Raw genomic sequence first — 22,586 nt, 5'->3', positions numbered from 1 at the left:
TTTGTATTTCTCTGTAATGTAGCACAGTGTTAACAATGTTACTGATACTATTCTTTCTCACACCTTCAACTCAAACCACCAAAATATATCATTTCATCATTACATTCATATCAGAAACATGCAGGAGACTAGTCCACTGATGGACCCTGATGAGGACTGCTGGTCAGCTAGGAAAATTCCTTGTCAGGGGCAGCCCTCATATTATTAATCTTGCATCATAAATGTGTCGAGTAAACTTTTGCTCCTTTTGCTCGTTAGCGAGGATTTCTGTTTTGTTCCGGTTTAGTTTGAGGACCTTTTGGATCAAACATAAATTGAAGGTGGACTAAGGTCATCAGGATCAACAGCTATACAAATAGAGCTGGATGTCATCTGTAAAGTAGTAAGTCAGTGACACATGACCCCTATTGGTAAGATACTGAAAAGTAGTGGACCCAGGACAGAGCCTTGTGGTACTCTAGATGAGATGTCGGTTAGTGATGAGGTTTTAAACTTAGACATAAAAAGTTTGCATTGATAGAAAAAAACAGTTTCACAAGAACTTGATGTACAAAAGACATTTTATTGTATTTTTTTTGTCATTACAGTTTCTCTGTGGCTCCTCCTTCTAACCTCCCGTCAACCAGACATTGAAATACCTCCTCCGTGTCGTCACACATCCTGAAGCCAGCATGCCCATCATCAGCAATGCAAACCACGACTTCAGCACCTACTCCATCAGCAGCGATGACAGCAGCCTCGACCGCTTCTTCACAGAGATCCCAGAGACTGAGACCATCAAGGGTGTGTACTTCCAGCGCGCCCAGCTGCTTCGTGACCCCAAGGCCTCATTTGTGGTCGACCACACTTTACAGGTTCTCATCAATGTTGGGGGCAACCGCTACACATTCCCCTGGAGTACCTTGGAGCAGTTTCCTCAGAGTCGTTTGGGACGTCTGCGTTTCTGTACCACCCCTGAGGAGATCGCACGACTGTGTGACGACTATGACGAGACGTGCCAGGAGTACTTCTTCGACCGGAACCCGACAGCCTTCAGGGTCATCCTCAACTTCCTGGCTGCAGGGAAATTGCGTCTGCTTCGGGAACTGTGTGCCGTGTCGCTGCACGATGAGCTTGACTACTGGGGCGTGGACCCGGGACATATGGAGCGTTGTTGCCGCCGCCGCATGATCACCCGTGTGGAGGAGGTGGCTGAGCGAGAGCGCAAGGAAGAGGAGTGGAGGCAGAAGAGGGTGATGATGAAGAAAAGCCCAGTTGAGGCTGAAAAGGGCTATCGCAAACTGACCTGGATGCTGCGAGAAGTGGTGGAAAACCCTCAGTCGGGGTTGGCTGGCAAGTTGTTCGCCTGCCTCTCGGTTGTCATGGTGCTGGTTACTGTCATCAGCCTTTGCATCAGCACCATGCCAGACCTCAGAGATGAAGACTCCAGGGTGCGTATGAAGTCGATGAAAAGCTGACAGCCACATAACATCCTGTCAAACCTGTTAAACACACATGAGGCCTTTTCTCTGTGTGTTAACAGGAACGTTTATATCACAGTATAAAGAGGCATCTAGTGAGACAAAGTAAATGAATCCAAACATCATCAGATATTCTTTTTTAATTATATTTTGTCATAAAAATTATGATCAAATCTTTGAGCTTCACAACATCTATATATTCAGATTGTTCTCATGCACTGTTCGTACGTTTTCCTACCAAAAGTAATCCATCAGAATTTGCGTATATCCCACATAATCATGAGTCAGTAATTTGTGTGTAACCCACGTATTTTGGAAGGCTGTGATCACATGACCACTGACGGTAGTAAGGAAGTGGTCCCAAGTTGTCCCTGTAAGGAGGCAGGCTGGGGTGGTGGATGTGTTGCAAAACACCAGACCACTTGTGCGCTTCATATGTGGCAGATATGTTAAAAATGTACGTTTAATTTTTTCAATTCTATGTTGTGACAATGCTGTAGTCGACGTGTGGTGAGGTTTAGGCACAAAAAAACTTGGTCAGGCTTCAGAAGACATCAAGTTTTGGCCCAAAATACCTGATTTGGTTACGTCAAACATGACATGCCCAAAACTCTTGTTTAAAAGCTACCAGCTTTTGTCTTTAGAAATGCGTCTGGAAATGTGTGGACCTGCTGTGCTGTTAAAAAATACCTGCTCTTGTCAGAGCAGGCGCCCCATGTACAAAAGCCATGTCGGCAGTGGCTGTGGGCTTTCCTGCATGTCACCCTCTCTCCCTTCCCCCTTTCACTGTCCTGTCAAATAAATGCCAAAAAGCCCCCCCCCCCAAAAAATCTTTTGTTGGTCTCAGTGGTCTACTGCTGTCTGCTACTTGGCAGCCATCTTGCCTAGGTGTCACATCATCTGCCATCCCTCCTCCTCCTGAAGAGAAACAGCTCATATACATGAAATCTGAACCAGTGGTTCCCAAGTGGTGAGTCATGGTCCAAAAGTGGGTTGCAGGTCCATTCTGAATGGACCACAAGTGACTCGTGAACGTGTCAAGTTTGTAAAAATCGAACTTTATTTCTAAGTACAGTGAATTTCTGGCACATATTTTGAAGTCCCATTTCCTACTAAAAGGTGAGTGACTAACAGACAGCTACTTGACAGAGACAGCAAACTAACTCGACAACATGGCCAAACGCAAGTATGATGCAGAATATTTTAAACTGTGTGGACCTTGAACTGATGACTGAGGAGAAAGCTGGACCAGTTAGAAACCACAGATTGGAACTATGTCATATGTATGAAACATAGAGATGTGTATCTGTGGTCTGCAGAAATGTACAGTGGCAACATTATTTTCTGGCGACTGGGCTGTTCCATAACAGCTCCGACAGTCTAAACTGAATGCTGTCAGGTTCGGTTCAGCTCTGCAGCAGACAGAAATGCACAACAAGAAAGTCAGTTCTTCTATAACAAAAACCTATATCAATAATTTGAAAGGAGCCACAATCACAAATAAAATAATACTGAATTAAAGACTAAATGTAAGAGACAATCTAAAATACTTGAGCAGACAATCAGTATAAACTCAAAAACAATTATGACACAATTAATTCTTCATTAGTTGTTGTTGTTTGCAGCTTTTTCAATAAAGTCCCATAAAGCACAGTCAACACTAAATGATCACAAATGATGAAATCAAAGCTGGCCTCTATGAAATCAACCAATAATTAATAATTTTAAGTCAGTTGGAGTACAGAAATAGATAAATATTCATCAGAATGACCAGATTGATGGGAGACAGTCATCACAGTTAAAATACAGGTAGCACTGGATAAAGCCAACATCAGGGTTACTGTAAAGCCCGAGTGTGTGTGTGTGTGTGTGTGTGTGTGTGTGCTGGGGGGGAGTTGACATTGGATTTGCCAACGTGACTGTTAAATCATTTTGTATGACTCGTTCCAGTTGACAGACGCAGACAAGCTGTAGCATTGATTGTATAACTGTCAGTCTAAAGAGTCTGAACACTATGTGATTATGTTTCTAAGCCGGAGACGGTGGATTGATTTCTCCCTGATGTCTGTGCAGTCAATCCCACTAATCAGGACAGGAGAAAATCAAAGTGTGGACGTGTTCAGCTCCGAGGCTGAAACACATATACACATATTTCTACATGGTGACAGACGAGAGTTGGACTGAACAAACATCTGGAGCTGTGTTTCTAAAGCAAAGCCAAGATTCCTTTTAATTTCTGGAAACAAGTGTTGTTTTCAGTTTGTGGTCTGGCAGACGCCTTCGCCGACCACTTAACTTGCTTTTATTCAGTTTGACAGGCAGAATTACAGAAAGTGGAATGTTAGTTTGTGGAGCAAAACAAGATGTACAAATGAACTGCAATCTGTGGTCATTTAAGGAACAATAGCTCCTTGACTTCAGACAGAATTTAACAAAGCAGTTACTTATTTTTTTGCTGCAGGAATGAATCTTACAACCCAGAAATGAGTTTGCATTTTAGTATTCCTGGTTTCTTTGTCTTGTAGTCAATGGGTTTATTTGAATGGGTTTTTGGTTCGATGCCTGAAATAAGGTCTGTGGTTAACACAAGCTGAAGAGATTTTCATGTTTAGTTCTACGACATAAAATACATCAGTCAATATGACTCTTGTGAATTTTGAAGCATCTTAAAAAAGATGATTGCTAACAAATGGCTGGATGAGACTTCAGAACAACATCATGCCAAATATAAAGCCTTTTGTTGTGGTAGCAATGTTAAAGACGTGACTGAGGCGTATGTTGTTTGCTTTGTACTTCAGCTTTTTACCTCTGGCAGTGGCATTTATGCCCTTTTACACTGCCTTTTCAAGACGGGAATTTCACGCCTCATTATACGGCCTCAGCTTTCTGTATAAAAGGTACAATCGTGGAATGGAGAGACAGAGTTGTCTGGCCTTTAAGCTGGAATTGGAAGTAGTATCAGCCCTAGACAATGTCTGGATAAAAGGGATAGCCAGCAAGGCGGCATCATGGGCAGCAGAGGTATGACTTTTGGGGACACGTGTGCAACCCACTGTTGGAGACATAGAAATTAGGTGATAGCAGTTAGCAGCTAACTCAAAGCAGAAAAACAGTGGCTGAAAATGTCAGCAAATTATGATAACAATGAGATTCAGGAGCTCCTTACCCTCTGAGCAGAGGACGAGATCAGCCACCATATAACAGGGACGGGAAATGATTGTTATTGACATGTGATGTCATTGTTGTTGTTTATAAAGCGCTGCTGACGAGTACTTTATACGTAACACTAGAGGTTAATGCTGTTGTTTTAGACGTCAGGCCTGTCACGTCTATCACGTCCATCATGTCCTCCCTTAGAACACACGTGTCGTTTACTCCGTTCCTCAACTTTGTTTCTTGTATTTTTGGTGTGCTGGGAATTTCAAAAAAGATATTACCTTGACCCTTGAGGCCGGTTGTACCAGCCCGTTTTCACTCCCAAAAGGTCAAATACCATCGCTTTGTTAATTATTTCAGCGTCAGATACGACATACAGAGGCACTTTTGGCGGCGGTATGATACACAACAGGCTGATATTTCAGATCCAGTTCACTTCAGTTTTATTCATAAAGCCCAATATCACAAATCACAGCTGATGAGGAAAAACTCCCCAAAAAAACCTTTAACGGTAGAAGCCTCAGGAGGAGCAAGGCCACAGGCCACAGCTGACCTCTTCAAATGTCAGTGGCTGTGTCAGTAGATGTTGGTGTCAGACACTAACGCACCAAGACACTTTTTGTAGTGGTGGCGGCGGTAGCTATTATTGACGCCGCCTGCAACCACTGTAGTATAAAGAACAAGAAAGTCTGTGTAGGTTAAGGGGGGAGGGGAGATGGATGGGTCAAACACACTCCTGACTTTAACCTGAGAACCTGTTGTTCGTTTCCTTTGTGAAACCAAAAGTCAGTGGAGTTATTTTGATAACAACGTAGTAGAATGTATAGCATGCTACGATAGTGACGTATGTCACATGACATAAGCAACAACTGCACTTATTTTAAGCCAAATCATGATGTTTGGTTGATCTAAGGAAATAAACGTAAAAATGAAGTTTTATCTCAGTTGTAAGTTTATTCTTTTTAAAAAAGACTGTATGAATGTAACAAGCAGAAACTGCACATTTCCCGTAAAAATAGAACTTTATTTTGAAAAGACAGAATGCATGTAACAAGTTTGAATTGAGATGCTGCCTGTGAACTTCCAGAAGTGACATAGGAAGGTACCTAGTGTGTCACATTTGTACATTTAGGTCCACTGACGAAGCGATGGTATTTGACGAGTTGGGATGAGAACGGCTTGGTTCTACCTATGGTTGCTAATGCTAGGCTAATCTCTGTTTGCGAGGGTGCTAGCAAACAATCAATCAACATTCAAGTAAAGATGTAATGCCCTCTAAAAGAGAAATACCATGTAGAGTATCAGCAAATCAACTATAATGTTGCAGTGTAAATGTACTTTAAATTCATCCAGCTTTTCTTTAGATGTAGAAAGCTATCAACATACTGGAAAGCAGAAAGTTCAGATCGAGTTCATCCTCATTTCCTGAACATTTCTTCCTTCACAGATAATTCACTTATTTCTAGCAGTTGTATTCCCTCGGGTCGCTCAGCGTGCACAACTCTACATTAAAAGTATTGATTCAAACGTTTAATTAAAGCGGCCCTCCAGCCTTTCTCATTGGCAGAAAACATAAAGTGCTCATTATGTGCAGTTAGAAAAGCATTTCACAAGGTTATAATTTTAGCTTTAGTATTTGTGACGAGCGTTCCTCATTAGAAGGTCTTGTTCTTTTGTTCTCCACCATCATTCAGTCAGCGCTCAAAGTCCCACTGAAATGGAAATTGATTTTCTTCACACTTTAATGACATGAAGAACACACTTCTTTTAACATTCAGTGCCAGTGAGATGTTGTAGCCAGCAGCTTGTTGATGAACCAAAATCAATTCAAGTGCTCTAATTGTTTTTTTCTTCTTGTTTTTGCAGAGACATAATGTTGAAGTGTTGGTATGAAAAACAGGGCAGGCAGAAAGTATTGTTTTCAGAGAGCAGATTATTTGGATATCTACAGCCTTGTGTAAAGCTTTATTCATCTGTAGCGTATGTTCATGTTGACATAAAGGTTCATGGATTCACTGTGGATTAGAGTTGCAGCAATGAGCCGGTTTCAAGGTCTACCATGATATAAAAGTTGTCGGTTATCATATGGTGTACATTTGCTTATCTATGATATTGAAAAAAAATATATATCTGGACGGAGAATCTCTCCTTTATTTGAGTTATTTTCAAAGGGGAGACTTTTTGCACAAACTTCCATCAACAAAATGGATTCAAGTTTCAATTATAGTAATGAAACATTTGTTCAACAATAACCAACAATTACCCCTCTGTTCCCCTTTAAAGCTCATTCTGATTGATAATAATATAAATTCTGTAATACTGTGATACCATGAAACTGCGATATTTTCTGGGACAGTTGTCAACTCGTTGCAACTCTACTGTGAAAATATGTGCTGCAATCAACATATGTAGTTGTCAAAGGCACAGATATATAGCATGATACATCAAACTGAAAAACAGGAAGAAGAAAGAGAAATATTTTATCTTTAAACTCAGATGATTTAGTATTGCACTCCCATAAAACGGATTTAAAAAGATATATTCAAAATTGATGCAATTTAAAGTAGGCTATTCTTTAATTAAACTGATTGTTCTTTATGTAGAAAAGACGTCACTTTAGTAAAATTACATAGTAGTTAAGTTTTATATAAAAATCTATATGTTATAAATGTAGTAGCTTCTGTAGCTTCTTCTGCAGTTGATGCAGAAGAAGTTGATGCTGAGATATTCCAAATTTTATTGTAGTCCCTAACATAGGTCCTACATTTCCCAAAATGCAACCAGAGACCGTTTATAAACCAAGAGTGTTTCTCAAAGTCAAGAAAGGATCCTTGAATGGCTGAATTTCAAGGACGCTATGTCATCGACCCGCTAAAGGACTGTTCCAATGTCAAGGATCCTTCTGAGTGTCACCGAGGACTGAGTGCTTCTTTCAGAGAAACTCCCAAGGATGCATGTGTGGATCCTCAGCGGGTAGAAAATCCCCACAATGCTTTGCACATGATTTGCTGGAAGTGAGGGCGGGGCCTCTTCAATAAAACCTGCGCCAGCAGAGCTCGTATTTAGATAAATATGTCATCTGTTTGGATTAATGTCTCCAGGAGTCTTTATCATATAAGCATAAAAATATACTGACAGAAACCTCATAATTTACACTTTCCACTGTGTCCACTGCCAAATAATGAGATTTTTAAAATAACTTGATTCAGATATAAACATAAAAGTTTTTTAAATTAATCATTTTGTGATCGTGATAAAGTTAAGTGCCACAAAAGTTTCATTTAACCTACCCGTTTGTTTTCTTAAGTATGATCCAAGTCTGCTGAGGGTTAATGACGATCACCTGGGGACACTTGTTAGCCTGTTCCAATGTGTGTTCACTGAATGCTAGGGAGGACTCTTGCCTCTGCAGGATCCTTCCTTGGAAGGACTCATGCTACCAAGGAAGGATCCTTGACTTTGAGAAACACCACAAGACAGCCCACCTTAGATTCATGTCCTGTGTCTGTGTCATGTGGGTTTCGCCACTGCCCCCGCCCCTTTAGGAGACTAGCTGAGTCAGTCCAATGGGAAAAGTGAACGAGAGCAGATTATGACTAAGAAAAATTATTTTACCATTTCATACGACTGGCACAGCTTGTAATGTAATGTGTTATCTTTTGTCAGAGAGTATCTTTAATGCAGCTCAGTGGTGTCTCTCATCAGACCCCTCCACCTGAGTGCCTGCCAACAGTTGGGCATGTCGGCTTGTTGATATAAATTGAAGGTCTTCAGTCCAGGGTCAGAGTTATTTTCTCCAGAGTCACAGAACACAGATACAGTTGTGTTCACAGGCTGAGTGGAGCTGACAGGAAGCAGTAACCTGATGTGTGTGTGTGAAATTGGTGGAGTGAACCTTTAAAGTTGGTCGTCACATTACGTCTCTGTGTCCACAGGGCGAGTGCTCCCAGAAGTGTCACAGCATGTTCGTGGTGGAGTCCATCTGTGTGGCGTGGTTCACTTTGGAATTCGTGCTTCGATTCTTCAACGCTCAGAGCAAGCTGGCCTTCGCTCGCGGCCCCCTGAACATCATCGACGCCATCGCCATCCTGCCATACTACGTGTCCCTGGTCGTTGATGTCAAAGACGAGTCGCAGGAGGACGTCATCATGGGTGCAGGCAGAGGCTACCTGGACAAACTGAGTCTGATCCTGCGCCTGCTGCGAGCTCTGCGGATCCTGTACGTGATGCGGCTGGCTCGCCACTCTCTGGGCCTGCAGACGTTAGGACTGACCATGCAGCGCAGCATGAGGGAGTTCGGCCTGCTGCTGCTGTTCGTCTGTGTGGCCGTGACCCTCTTCTCACCTCTGGTCCATCTGGCAGAGAGCGAGCTGGCGCCTTTTGCCGCCACGCACCCCCACCACAGCTTCAGCAGCATCCCGGCCTCCTACTGGTGGGCCATCATCTCCATGACCACGGTGGGATACGGCGACATGGTGCCACGAAGCATCCCTGGACAGATAGTGGCACTCACAAGCATCCTGAGCGGCATCCTCATCATGGCGTTTCCCGCCACGTCCATCTTCCACACCTTCTCCCGCTCGTATCAGGAGCTGAAGCAGGAGTACGAGCGGCTGTGGAAGGAGGAGAGAGGCGAGGAAAAAGCCGCAGAGTCAGAAGAGAGCTGGCCCAAAGTCGATTTGTCACCAGATGAGTTCACGTCTGTGTCGAAGGAGGATAATGATGGGATGGTGTCAAGCAAGAGTCATCAATCTGCACTTCCATCGACAGCTTTCTAATGGACCAGGAAGAGAGCAGTCAGACGCTTTCCTCCAGTAATTATGTGTTAAAAATGGTGACACTTGACAACCTACTCGATCTGTCCTATATAAGCACATTTAGACTGTTATATTACGGACACGTTAAATTCCAGTCTGTTCACACTTTAACACATTCAGCTTCCAAACTATATCAAGCTACTTATCAGGTTATATTGAGCTTCTTTTTATATCAGCAGAGACATCACACACATACTAAACCTTTACTCAACATAGAAATAAAATCTGAATTCTCCTTGCTTATTACGTAAGAAAAATATAAACTATAATCTCACAGGAACTCTTGTGCACATTTTCAAAAAGAGGATATTTACTGAATGTGATATATGAAGCTAATATGATATATGGGCGTTCCCCAGCGTTGGCAGGAAACACTCATCACGCTGTATCTGAGTGTTGATACAAGGCTTTTTAACCAAGTTCACATTAGCTGTCAGTCATTAGCAGTTTCACGTCTGTCACCTCACAACATCCGACACTTCAGCACCGTCTCAGCCAGGAAACACGTGAAATAGATATGAAGTCTTTACAACAGGTGACGACATGATGGTGGGCATGAAATGTGTTACACTTACGTGCAAGTCAGTAAGGATGTTTTGTTGTTGTGGAAACAAGTGTTGGACAATTTACTCTCAAAATGTAATTTGAAAGTAATAAGTTACTTTACAATATTACTCTTTGTGTAGAGTAATAAGTTACTCATTACACTACTTTTGTGTTACTTTGACCAAAATGAGCTCAGAAGAACTAATGTTGGTTTTAAATGGATGAGGGTCATGTTGTTTCATAGGTCTAACCTGTTCACACATTCACACACAGTGGTGACCGCTTTGGATTAAAATCCCCTGATTATATTAATAACAGTCTGATGATACAGAACAATTGAATAAATAAGTGAATTGCCTTGGACACAGGGAGGAGCAGGCAGAGGATCAAAGTCTGATCATTATGAGAGATGGATAAATATTTGTGGGCCTATGATGTGAAACATAATAAACAAATAATAAGGTTCGTACAACAAGCAGAACAGCATGCGAGTCAGTCACTATGACGAGCACAAATTAAAACACTGCAGCTGGAAGACCCACCTGCTGGTTCCTGGTGTGCCGGACAGCTCCAGCAGCACCACAGAGAGTCGTTGTTGTGCCGTGTTGGACATTTGGAGTATTGTGCTGTTAGGTATCTGTTCCATTCAGAGAGAGAAAGCTTGTTAGCCTAGCTTGCTAATGTTAGATTTTGTTGATGTTATTTTAAAGGTAAAACAAAGGGTTCTAGCCAGCGTTAGCCGTCTCTGACTCGTCTCTCATGGGTCCTGTTGTGGTGATCAGACCACAAATAACCAGACTGTAAAAAACTCACAGCAACAAGAACGTCTGTAACCTCAGCACTTCGTACGTTACTGCCTGATCCAAATCACGACACGGAGTGACGGAAGGAATGCTCAAATCACAGACTGGGCTAATCAACAGGTAACAACATTAAGGGGCTCCCAGCTGCTGAACTTCACTGCTAGGCTGAAATAATAAACTACTTTAAGTGCTTACAACACAGATATACACCATCGTAGGAATCACGTGAACACTGATGAATAAAATTCTGACACAAGTCAAACTAACTTAACAAACTTTTTTACATTTTGATGTCATTCAGGGATTAAATGAGGAATGTGGGAAACCATGAAGGTAGATAAACACACACACACAAAAAGAAAAATGAATCAGAAAGGCAACAAAACAGAGAAACTATTAATGTAAGCACAGACAAAAATATTCACTCTATCCCAGTCATAACTTCATTGTAACTTCACACGTTTCATGAATGCGATGATTTCATGTCACTGCCTGTCAAAGTTTTGGATGTTGGAAGTGTCCTTAAATGCATCGTGAAGCTGCGTTACCCAGGGACAGTGATTTCAACACAAACACAAAGTCTTCACTGTGATGGTTACACAGCACAAAGTGTCATGTTTCTGTGAGCTGATATTTCAGGGGAAATCAATTTGCTGCCTGGAAGCAAAGAAAGTCATTAAAGAACTAAGAGAATTTGATTTGTTTTATTTCTTATTTAACCTTTATTTAACCAGGAAGTCCCACTGAGACTGAAATGACTTTGACAAGAGGGACCTGGCCCAACACATTTAAAATGCAACAAATACAACATATAATACAAATATCCACAATAATACAAAAACTATTCAAACATAGCACTCAACTTCTCTAGAAAAACAAGCACATGTCTTTATCACCACGTTCTTGATGATGCCCTGAAGTTAATCAATGGATTTAAGTGTTTCTAATTTTAGAAAATGATCATGAAAACGATGGTGGCCATGTTTCAGATGTGTTTAACAGACTTCTAATGTGCAGATTAATTTCATCATCCTGTACTTCCTCCTCTCGCTGTTTGTCCAACTTAAAGGCACTTTTGAATTATAATAAAATCTCTTTTTTAAAAACATCTGTACAGGATGGTTGGTTTGTTCACTCTGCATGAACCTCATGGCTCCGACCATAAAGCACGAGTTTAACTGTGTAAGAAGTCTCACAGGACTCGTATTTAGAACTGATCAGACCTCTGAGGTCGATTTACCACCAGGACACCGCTCTTGCTCCTCACGACCAGTTTGTTCGGACCAGGCGACTTCACTGGACTCCCCTCAGGTGCAGCTCTGTGGGTCCAGTCTGCCAGCTCGCTCTTCCTCGTGGTTGTTCAGAGTAAAGATGTATTTACATGGATAGTTCATGGCGGCGTATCAAACACTTTCTTGGTCTCTTTTTGCCTCCAGCGTCTTCCTCGTGGCATGTCTGTCCAGCTCAAAGGCCTTGTCAGCTCCCTCCCCAGGTGTGGCTAATAGCAGGTCATTGCCACCAACCCCCACCTGTGATGTCAGTGCTGACCCTGCCTCCTACCACCTGCCTAAATCACATCCACGTCTACAAACTACCAATACAGCATCAGGAAATTCTTCTGTCTTTGCTGGCACATTGTCGGCACATTGCTGCATTTCTTGGCACATTACTGCCACTTGTAGATCAGTGGAATAATGTGAAACAATTGGCAGGAGATTTTCTGCTTCTTTCTGAAACAGAATTCCTAATTATTTACAACATAACACTTGTGAAAGAGGCAGTCTTTGAAGATTGTTTTATATGGGAGATAAAGGACATAAGATTACTCCAAGATTTCTTATGGTGACAAATACAAATATGTTTATACAGCCCCAATTCCAAAACCGTTGGGACACTGTGTAAAACAGAATGCAGTCTTCTTTGGCCCAGAGGACATGACGTCCATGATGGACTGGTCAGACCACTTTGTGTCGGCCCATCTCAGATGAGCTCGGGCTCAGAGAAGTGGGCGGAGCATGGTAGAGTCTGAACTGTCATTGGTAGATGCAGCGATGTGTTTACTGACAGTGGATTTCCAAAGTGTTCCTGAGCCCATGTCGTAATATCCTTTATACAGTCATGTTGGTTTTTACTGCAGTGCAGTCTGAGGGGTCAAAGGTCAAGGTGTTGGGATCTCTCCAGATTTTTCTGAATCTTCTGATGATATTACGAATTGACCTATGGCTAAGCCACGCCCCCCTCCACTCACTCGGACAAACTATCAACATTCAGTGCCCGGCGCTATGGCAGGTGTCACAGTACACGGCATTTCACAGGAGGCAACTGATGATTTTTGGAGACATAACGATCAGATGTCATTGAGAAGTAACCAAAAGGGCCTAAACTACGCATTGGAGGGATATATTCATCATTTTATTGTTGAGAAGGTCGATGAAAAGCTTAAATTACAAGCCAAAATTTACAGGTCACAGTGTACGCTTGTGAACCGCATCTGGTTGCCGTCACCATCAAAGACAACAAGTTAAAGTGCCACTGAAGTTAAGGTTTTTGGCTCAGAATATGAGAAAAGGATAACGGCCTTTTTACCATCTTTACCAAGAGTGTCTCTCCGTTAGTTTGGTGCTACAGTATTTACACTGAATCATTCAGCATAACGTTTGCCAACCTTTGTTATCTCTGCCATTACAGATAAGTTAATGAAGCTAAGCTCCAGAAGTTAACGTTAGCTTAACTAGAGCCCTTTGGACAACAGCTAACAATGATGTACGATCACCAAAGTACAAAACTAGAACAAAATAGGCTAATGAACTCCCAGCAAACAAGGTGACATGATGAACAACGCAGCTAGGAGCTAACGTTAGGCTAACTTTAGCTAACGTTAGCTAGAGATGTTAAAGATAACTTTATATTTCTTTCCAGCAAAGTGACAATATGTTGCCTCAAACACAATGTTGACTTACCTTAGAACAGATGTAGACATCATTGTTAATCTTATTCACGTTGAGTTGATGTTGTGGTCTAACGTTACCACACAACTTTATCCAAAGGAGACACTTTTCTCGGTTGAGATGTGGTTTAAAGTGTAAAAAATACACCTGGTCGCCCAGCCTCTCAGGATACCTTGTGTCAGAGTTGCATGTACCCCATGCACACCGTTTGACCATTTTTAAACTTCAAATCTCAGAAAAAGCTCATAAAACCGAACAAAACTGACTTTCTGTAATGCATTTCAATGGACGTCCAGGTAGAGAATGTCCCAGTGTATGGGAATGGCTATACGCACTGTGATTGGCTCATTGCGTTTGAGGGCGGGACTTAGCCATAGGTCAATTGCAGATGTGAAAACAGTAAATTCTTTGCAACTGTGCATTGACAAACCTTATTTTTTAACTGTTGACTGTTTGTCCTCACAGTTTCTCACAAAGTGGTGGACCTCACCTTGTCCCTGCTTGTGAACAGCTGAGACGCCCCTTACACACTCAATCATGACGCCATCACCTGTAACCAATTAACCTGTTTACCTGCTGAATGTTTCAGGTGTTTTTTGATCATTCAACAGCTTTCAGTCTTTTGTTGCTCCTGTCCCAACTTTTTTGGAACCTTTTGCAGCATCACATTCAGATTAAATATATATTTTACAACAAACAAAGTTTATCAGTTTTGACATTATTTATTTTGTCTTTGTACCATATTCAATCAAATATAAGTGACTGTATTCTGTTTTTATTTATTTTAAACAGCATCCCAACTTTTTGGAAATGGGGTTATGAGGTTTCAGTGAGAATAAACCAATAAACAAAATCACAAAATAAAGCCTGCTGGACTCAGAGTATCATCAGGGAGGCAAACTCTTCCACAAAAACACTAAGAGGTGACCTAATGCAGGCAACCTAGAGGAAGGGTGTTCTTTAATATTCCCTCCACTGAGGTTTCACCCTCAAACAAAACAGGAAAGACAGCAGAGTCCCAAAAGGGCTTCCAGACCAGAGTTTCTGTCTGACAGTCTCTGCTGACACGAGGTCTGCGTTAGGTCGATGAAAGAACAGAATGACCTGGACGTGTATTTCCTCACCTCTCTTAAGCCCTAAAACGGAGCATCATCACAACCTGATTGGTCCACAAGTGGATGCAGCAAGCTGCTCTCAATTCGTATTCAGGTTTCACTCCCCACACCCTGCAGCAACAGGTGATCTGAATCACCTCCAATCAGCTCAGGGGAAATAAGCGAGGTGATAACAGCAAGAACCAAAGAACGAGGAAATGTTACAGAATCATATTATATAAGTCAGTAAACAGCCTGTTTTCAGTTTTGTGACGACGACTTTTCCAGCTGAGCCAAGATGGTTTTTAGAGAGTTTATTCAGTTAAAAAAGAAGGAGAATTTTCCAACACATAAAGGAACACTTATCACAAACATTGAACATCAACACATCTGGAGATTCGTGGTTTTTACTGGACAGGGAGGAGATAAAAAACTGAAAGCTGTCAGACATGTCATGCAGTAAAAAGTACATTAAGTCTGAGATGGAGGAGAGAGTAGCAGGAAATGGAAATACCGACGCAGAATTTGTCCTCAAAGTATTTGCACTCCAGTGCTGTCATGATGGGCCTCGTTTGGTGTCTGTTAATCACATCTTTTATGGAATATTATTTCTGACATCAGCTGTCAGTCTGAACTTTCATTCAGCTGCTTTAAACGCAGCGTTCAGTGTTTTTTCTGTCTCACAGACTTTTAATTTTAATAAATGCTGAACAGAACATTTAGTTTCAGTCAGTGTGTGCAGTTTGTCCACTGATGCATTGGAAACTCTCCTCACGCCGACATCTGTTGTTGGTGTTTGGAGTGACAGATGGAGTGTTTATGAAGCGCCTCTTTCTGCCTCGACAGAACTTCTTCAAACACTGATGATGACGATGATGATGATGATGCTGGCGCCGTTACTTTCACTCAAACCACCAAACAATGGAGACATTGAAAAATCACAAACACTCACTGGCTGTTGTCCGTCACCACCTCCTCTTTCTCCTCCACCCTGCACCACCTGCTGTCCTCACCGAGGAGGACACGAACGCAGACGTAGGACGGACATGACATGATTGATTTGCATGTGTCCTGAATGACGTCATCAATAATACAAGCAGTCAGACGATTAGTGAACGAGATCATATCATATGTTTTAAACAGTGCATTTACTCGAGTACTGGACTCAAGTACAATTTTAGGTACTTGTACTTGAGTAATTCTGTTTTCTGGTACTTTATACTTTTACTCCACAACATCTCAGACACAAATACTGTACTGTAAACCGAGAACAATTTGTCACTTGTGCTGTTACAGTAAACCTGCTGCTGTCATGGTGTACTTGTTACACTGGTTGCACAACTCATCCTCACTGTGACCTCGTCACATGTCCACGTTTGGTCATGGACTTTCCACGTCCACATATGATGTCCAAGGTACCCTGGGTGTGTTGGTTGTTGACGTTCTGGGACGCTGTGTCAACTTCAGCCTGTTACATGCATTGTCTGTTTTCAAAATACACTTCTGTTTTCACAGGAAATGTACAGTTTGCATACAGTCTCTTTCAAAATAAAAGCACTATGTCAGTACAACATCGCCAACTGATGTTTTTTTTCCATCAACAACAAATGTACGGGGATATGTTTACAAAAAAAAGAACAGATTTTGGCTTTACATTCATGCAAGAAGCGAACACTGGACTCCCCCACTCTGACTTTGGCGACGTTAAGCGATGTTGTTGTCGGCTGCGTTTCCCCCTGATGTCATCAGGCACCATTATACACTGACAGCGCCCAGCCCAATATCATGCCGAGGTGAAATGATGCCTTTTGTTGTCAGTGTCTGTCGTGGAAGTCACGGCCCAAGTGTCATGTTGACAGATTTTGCACCGCTCCTGTATCGTATCGTCAGGTCACATGATCAAATACAGACTTGACATTAGGCAACATCAGCATACATGTTACCAACAATCATCACAGCACACCTGTGTGTGACAAAAATATCAAAGAGAATAACAAATTATTGATTTCACTGATTTTTTAAATATATAGTTTATTCAGAGTTTTTATAGTTCATGTAGAATGAGCATATAATTTTGTTTTAGATTGCTACTGACTGTTTGACTGTGGATTAATAAATATTAAGTCTCTCCTGATTGAAATGTAACATATTCATGGTTTGTAGAAATATACACTGCTTTTATTTTCTTCTGGTGACTGAGCTGGTTTTATTACAGCACCAGCCAAATCGTTCTCTGACAGTATGATCATTATGAGATGATTTAATGTAATGATTTTAACATCAGAATCAGCTCTCTAACTGCTGCTGTCTCTGCCTCAACAGGTTTTATTCTTGGAGCTCAACACTGAAATTTGCTTACGTACAACATTTACATAATTATGGAAATGTCCAAAATCTGCATACATATTTGCATGGCAACCAAAACAGCAGTAGTGAGGAGGACGCACTCAGAGCTTTTACTGGAGTTAAAATAGCAACAGTGGAGAGACACTCTGTCACGAGACGAGTCCTGCGTTCAACATGTTACTGAAAAGTACAAAAGTATTAACATCAAAATACACTGAAAGTGTTCAGGATGACATAGATTATATCACTGGATTATAATCACTGATGCATTAATGTTTTCATGACTTTAGTGTTGCAGCTGGTGAAGATGGAGCTCATTTTAATGAATGAATGAATGAATGAATGAATGAATGAATGAATGAATGTCTTTGCTTTGAACTTGAATAAAACATAATAAATAAACAGGACAAAGATAACAGTGTCTGAGAAACAGCAGGTACCTCTTTCTCACATCTATTCTTTTAACTCAAATATTATTTCAACAAATTCCCAAATTTATTTACAATATACAACTGTCACGGTCTGTTTACCCCCCAATCAAATAAATAAGTAATAAACCCAGTTTATTTACAGTCAAAGTCCCACCCAGTGTTACAGAATAAATATGCTCTCCCCAGCACAACCTGTCCACGTCTATATATCTGACAAAAACACAGTCTGTTCCACACGTCCACCTCGAACACTGAAATACACACACTCTTCTTAGTCGTACGAACACACTGGTTTTAAATTAAATGTTCCTCTTAAATCATAACCCCCCTTTCCATGTCACAAAACACATTTTGAATGTTGCCCAGAAGTGAATTATTTCTCGCTTTAAACATGATTATTGCAGTTTTAAATTTGACCAGATCTAAAACTTTCAAAGCATGTGACTTTAAAAACAGTGTGTTGATGTGTTCCCTGTACCCCACACTGTGTCCTGTCTTTCAAAGGATGTGTAATGGTTGTGAGTTGCTTTTGTAAGTGTTGCCCCAAACCTCCTCACAGTAATATTAATATGGTCGTACAAGTGATGAATCCAGAATGTGACGTGATTTATGGTCCAGGATGTGTTTTGTTTTGCTCTCCGCCAGCTTTGTTCTGACATCACTGATCTGAGGTTTCCAGCAGAGCCTGTCGACTAAAATCACACCCAGAATTTTAGTTTCATAGACTCTTTCCACATCAACATTATCAATTGTCATCTGTACTTTTGCGTCTGTGCTGCGGCTTCTAAACAACAAAAACTGAGATGTGTTCAAATTTAAAGACAATTTATTGTTTTAATTTATTAATTTCTGTCGTGACTTCCTCCAAAAGCTGCTGCAGATTTTCCCCAGAACAAAGAGCATCGGTACGAATATCTGGACACCATACATAGATCATTTATGTACAAAATGAACAGTTGTGGACCTAATACTGACCCCTGTGGGACCCCAACAGTTATGCCAGTTATAGCTTTATATACTGCTGGGTAGATTAGTCTTTAATAACACATCATCTTTTATCAGTTCATCATATTTTGTATGATTAATCTGCAAAGTAACTAAAGGTATTGAAATAATGTAGTGCAGTAAAAAGTCTAATATTTACCTGTGAAATGTGCATGGAGTAGAAAAATGTTCATCTCCAACTTGTCCTGAAGCAAATGTACTTTCCACCTCTGCTGTTTTGACACAGAAGCTGCAGTTTCTTTAAAACTATACATATTTTTATTTAGTATAAATATGAAACAGCTTCAGAGAGCCGACTGAAGGTCACTCTGTGTCTCGCTCTGTTTGGCTTCTGAGTCACGGCCTCCAAAATAAATGCACAGAACACTGAATACAAAAATAAAGCTTTTATTCTGAAAGGGACAACACCTTTTTTTATAGCAAAAATAAAACAATAAGTTTCACATATTCTCCAATAACTACCGATGATATAAAATTAGGACACAGCTGTCAGACATGCACTTATGTTTGGTTCAGTCATGTGACACTCGTCACTCAGGCTCAGACATTTTTAAGATGTTTTAAACTGAATTTAACATCAAACTTTCCAGCGTCACAGTATCAGTTGTACTTCTCTGTAAAATCATCAGTCATCATCTGTTATCATTAATTATCATTAATTATCAGCTGAGGTTCATACAGAACAGAGTCTGGATGTAAACATGATGATCAGATCAGACGTTTCGGTCCTTCTTGTCACACTTATGGATATTAAAGACAGATGGGGACTCCTTAAATTCTGCCTGGCGTTTCTGCGCCCAGGTCCACGTGGCATCGATGCAGTACTTCTCTTCACACACAGTCGTGAACCTGTCAATAAAACACTTAAGTGTCACTGACGCAGAAAACCAGCAGTAAAATAAATATTTTCAGGTCAAGTACTTTTACTTAAAGCATCATAATCAATACTTTTATATCACTGTGTTTTATAGTGAGGTGTTTCTGTTATTTAACCTTCACTCACTGGTTAAAATTAGGTGGACAAAATAATAAGAACACAATACAGTTAACAGCACCACCAATGATCGGACAGTTGATTCCACACAAACTGAATATTAACGTACTCGATGACGGAGGATTTATCACAGGACTGCTGCATTAAACTGCTTTAGTTTTACACAGCTGTATCTGATCAGAATCAGAAATACTTTATTGATCCCTGACGGAAAATTGTGAATTGTTAGTCGCTCCGATGTGAAGAACAGAGAATTATCAGAGTATAAAACAGAGGCATGTAAGTGGTTTCATTTCTGGAATATTTGAGCCAGTCTTTTTTTTTTATCTGACAAACTCGTTTAGCTTAGTACAACCAACATGATTTGCTTTGACATAAAAAAGCCTAATTAAGATGAACCAACTTAATAATTTCCAAAAGTTGTGGTAATATATTTCAAACTCATTTATTTAAGATAATTATTTACACTTTTTTGATGCTGCAAACCTTTTTTGTTTTAAGCGTTCTCCACTAACCCCTGAATCAATGTTTAAAGTGTACACTCTCAGAAATAATAAGATTTGCTTGATTTACATTATAAAATAAAGTTGACTTTACCTGCAAAAAATAAGTAGTTCATACAAAGACTGCTCCAGCTGGATAATAATCTGATGCAAAAAGTTGCCTTATTTTTGAACCCGTCTTCAGACCCATCTCTTTTCCTTGGCCTTTAAATTCTCATCAGGATGACACACCTGACCACACTGTATTTTCTGTGCAATGCTATTTGTGTTATGATGTTGTCAGAATATTGTATGCTGTTATTAATTGTACTTACATTCTCCTATTTATGTTTTTATTTTATCCCTTTTGTGTTTTTTTGCATCTTTGTGAAGCACTTGACGTTTCTTGTTTTTAAATGTGCTCTATAAAGAAATCTGCCTTGAATATATCAAGCAGAATATTTTTACTATTAATGAATTTTAAAGTTGTAGCTTGTTGAGGTGGAGCTCATTTTAACTGCTTTGTTTAATGCTGTGTAGTTTAATCTGCAAAAGACGCCATATTTTGTTAATAGTCACATTTTCTGAATGTAAAAACTGAATCTTCAAGCTCATAATAAGTGTTAGGTGTGAATGTAGTGAAGTAAAACGTGCAGAATTTCCATCTGAACTGCAGTGAAATGGAAATATAAGGTAGCAGAAAGTAGAAATACTCGAGTACAGAACTTATAAACAGTACTTTACACAGTACCAGAGACAGTTCAACATCCTGGATGACTGAACAGCTCCCTCTTGTGGAAACTCTGCCACATTGCTGCTCAAACTTCAAGCTTGTATTTGTAAAGAAGTATTTGTAACTTGTGATCAGCGCTGGGAAGATTACTTTTGAATAAGTAATAAATAATGTAACTTATTACATTTGATTACGTGCTGCATTTGTACCTTATAATATTGCTTCTTTTAAAGAGCTGAGAAACCTGCAGGCTGCTCTCATTTGTCTAAAAACCTTTCAGTGTAAAGTCACTGCAGTAACAGAACACGTCACACAGGCTGGACGTGATAAACACATGAACAATCTAATGCACCTTCTATACTTACACGATTGCCTTGGGACTGCAGTTGTTTGGGGTTTTCGCTATGTCTTTCACAAATCCCTTAGGAATATGTGTTCGATTGAAGCCTGGACAGCATCCATCTTTCGTCACAGCGTCGACTGCAACTGTTCCTGTGAACACACACACGCACACACATGCACACACACACACACACACACACACACACACACACACACACACACACACACACAGATTTAATACCACGTACAGCTCAGGCTGACAGCTCACAGAGAAATGAAGCAGAGATACTGACCAGAGCTGTGACGCAGGAAGCAGATCAGAGTCAGAAGTGCAAGAGTCACCAGAGTCTTCATGGTTCAGAGACAGAGGAGCTTCTATTTGTCTGAGGCCTTTAATCTTCAGAGGTGATGTGTGTGACAAACCAGATCTGTCCTCCCTTTTGTATACAGCCCATCTCCATCAGAGAGACTCAGATTCTTAGAAACAGTGGCTTGTTTCCTCCTCTGCTTCCTCCTCTTCTCTTTTCTCTGGCACTTGTCTCAGCAGTTATTACAGAGAAAACGTGAGGTTGATAATCACATGTAAAACAATTCTGCAAACAGCCTTACACAGAATGTAACGAGGGGTTTCCACTTCATTTCTGAATTCAGTTCTCAGGATGTAACTGCTAAAACATTAAGAAGGGACTTTTAGCAGACACCACATAAAGTGATAAAAGTGTCCCAGATTACACACTTTACTGCATTTTGCTTTACTGTACAGAGAATTAAATCAGCAACATAAGCACAGCAAGCGCTGAAATGACTGAAAGCACATTCAGTGTGTCAGATTTAGGGGGACTTTGTGTTGTCTAGTGGTGAGGACTGCAGACTGCAACCACTTAAGATCAGTGAAATCAGAAGTGATTTAAAAGATGAGACCGAGTTTGCAGCCCTGATCTCCTCAGGCAGGTCATTCCAGAGTTGAGGAGCTCTGACTGCAAAGGCTCTGTCACTCTGTCTGTGAATTACTGTAGTAGCAGCATAGGGATTAGTTTAGGTAGTAGGTTTAGGTTACGTCTGCTTACAATAGCAGTGACAATATCAAACACTGGAAGAGGCCATTGTAGCTGAAGCAGTGCAGTAATGGAGAGTAACCACATTTACACTAACCAGCCACTTTATTAGGTACACCTTGCTGGTACCAGGTTGGACCCCCTTTTTAATTCTTGGTGTCACAGATTCAACAAGGTGCTGGAAACACTCCTCAGAGCTTTGGGTCCATATTGACATGATGACATCACACAGTTGATCCATGATGAGAATCTCCCGTTCCAGCACATCCCAAAGGTGCTCTATTGGACTGAGATCTGGTGACTGTGGAGGCCATTGGAGTACAGTGAACTCATTGTCATGTTTGAGATGATGTGAGCTTTGTGACATGGTGCGT

At 40.8% G+C, this 22,586-nt stretch overlaps 2 protein-coding genes across 2 annotated transcripts in view; one reads left to right on the top strand and one right to left on the bottom strand.

The window, feature by feature from the left end:
• Positions 1-11,753, top strand: part of kcng4b (potassium voltage-gated channel, subfamily G, member 4b) — a 15,155-nt gene extending 3,402 nt beyond the window's left edge. Inside the window, exons 2-3 of the mRNA XM_050040760.1 lie at positions 588-1,430; positions 8,552-11,753. Of these exons, the coding sequence (XP_049896717.1) occupies positions 672-1,430; positions 8,552-9,394 (1,602 nt within the window). The 5' untranslated portion in view covers positions 588-671 and the 3' untranslated portion in view covers positions 9,395-11,753. The remainder of the gene's footprint in view (positions 1-587; positions 1,431-8,551) is intronic.
• A 7,314-nt stretch (positions 11,754-19,067) lies between these two features.
• On the bottom strand, positions 19,068-21,610 carry LOC126388053 (C-C motif chemokine 4-like). The gene is made up of 3 exons (XM_050040947.1): positions 21,451-21,610; positions 21,181-21,307; positions 19,068-19,455 (listed from the first exon to the last, which is right to left on the bottom strand). The coding sequence occupies exons 1-3, from the start codon at positions 21,509-21,511 to the stop codon at positions 19,320-19,322; spliced, it is 324 nt and encodes a 107-aa protein (XP_049896904.1). The 5' UTR covers positions 21,512-21,610; the 3' UTR covers positions 19,068-19,319.
• Between the last annotated feature and the right edge of the window lie 976 nt (positions 21,611-22,586).

This window comes from Epinephelus moara, chromosome 1, assembly GCF_006386435.1.
Source record: "Epinephelus moara isolate mb chromosome 1, YSFRI_EMoa_1.0, whole genome shotgun sequence".
Classification (NCBI taxonomy): Eukaryota; Metazoa; Chordata; class Actinopteri; order Perciformes; family Serranidae; genus Epinephelus; species Epinephelus moara.
This window is presented reverse-complemented; position numbering and strand designations above follow the sequence as displayed.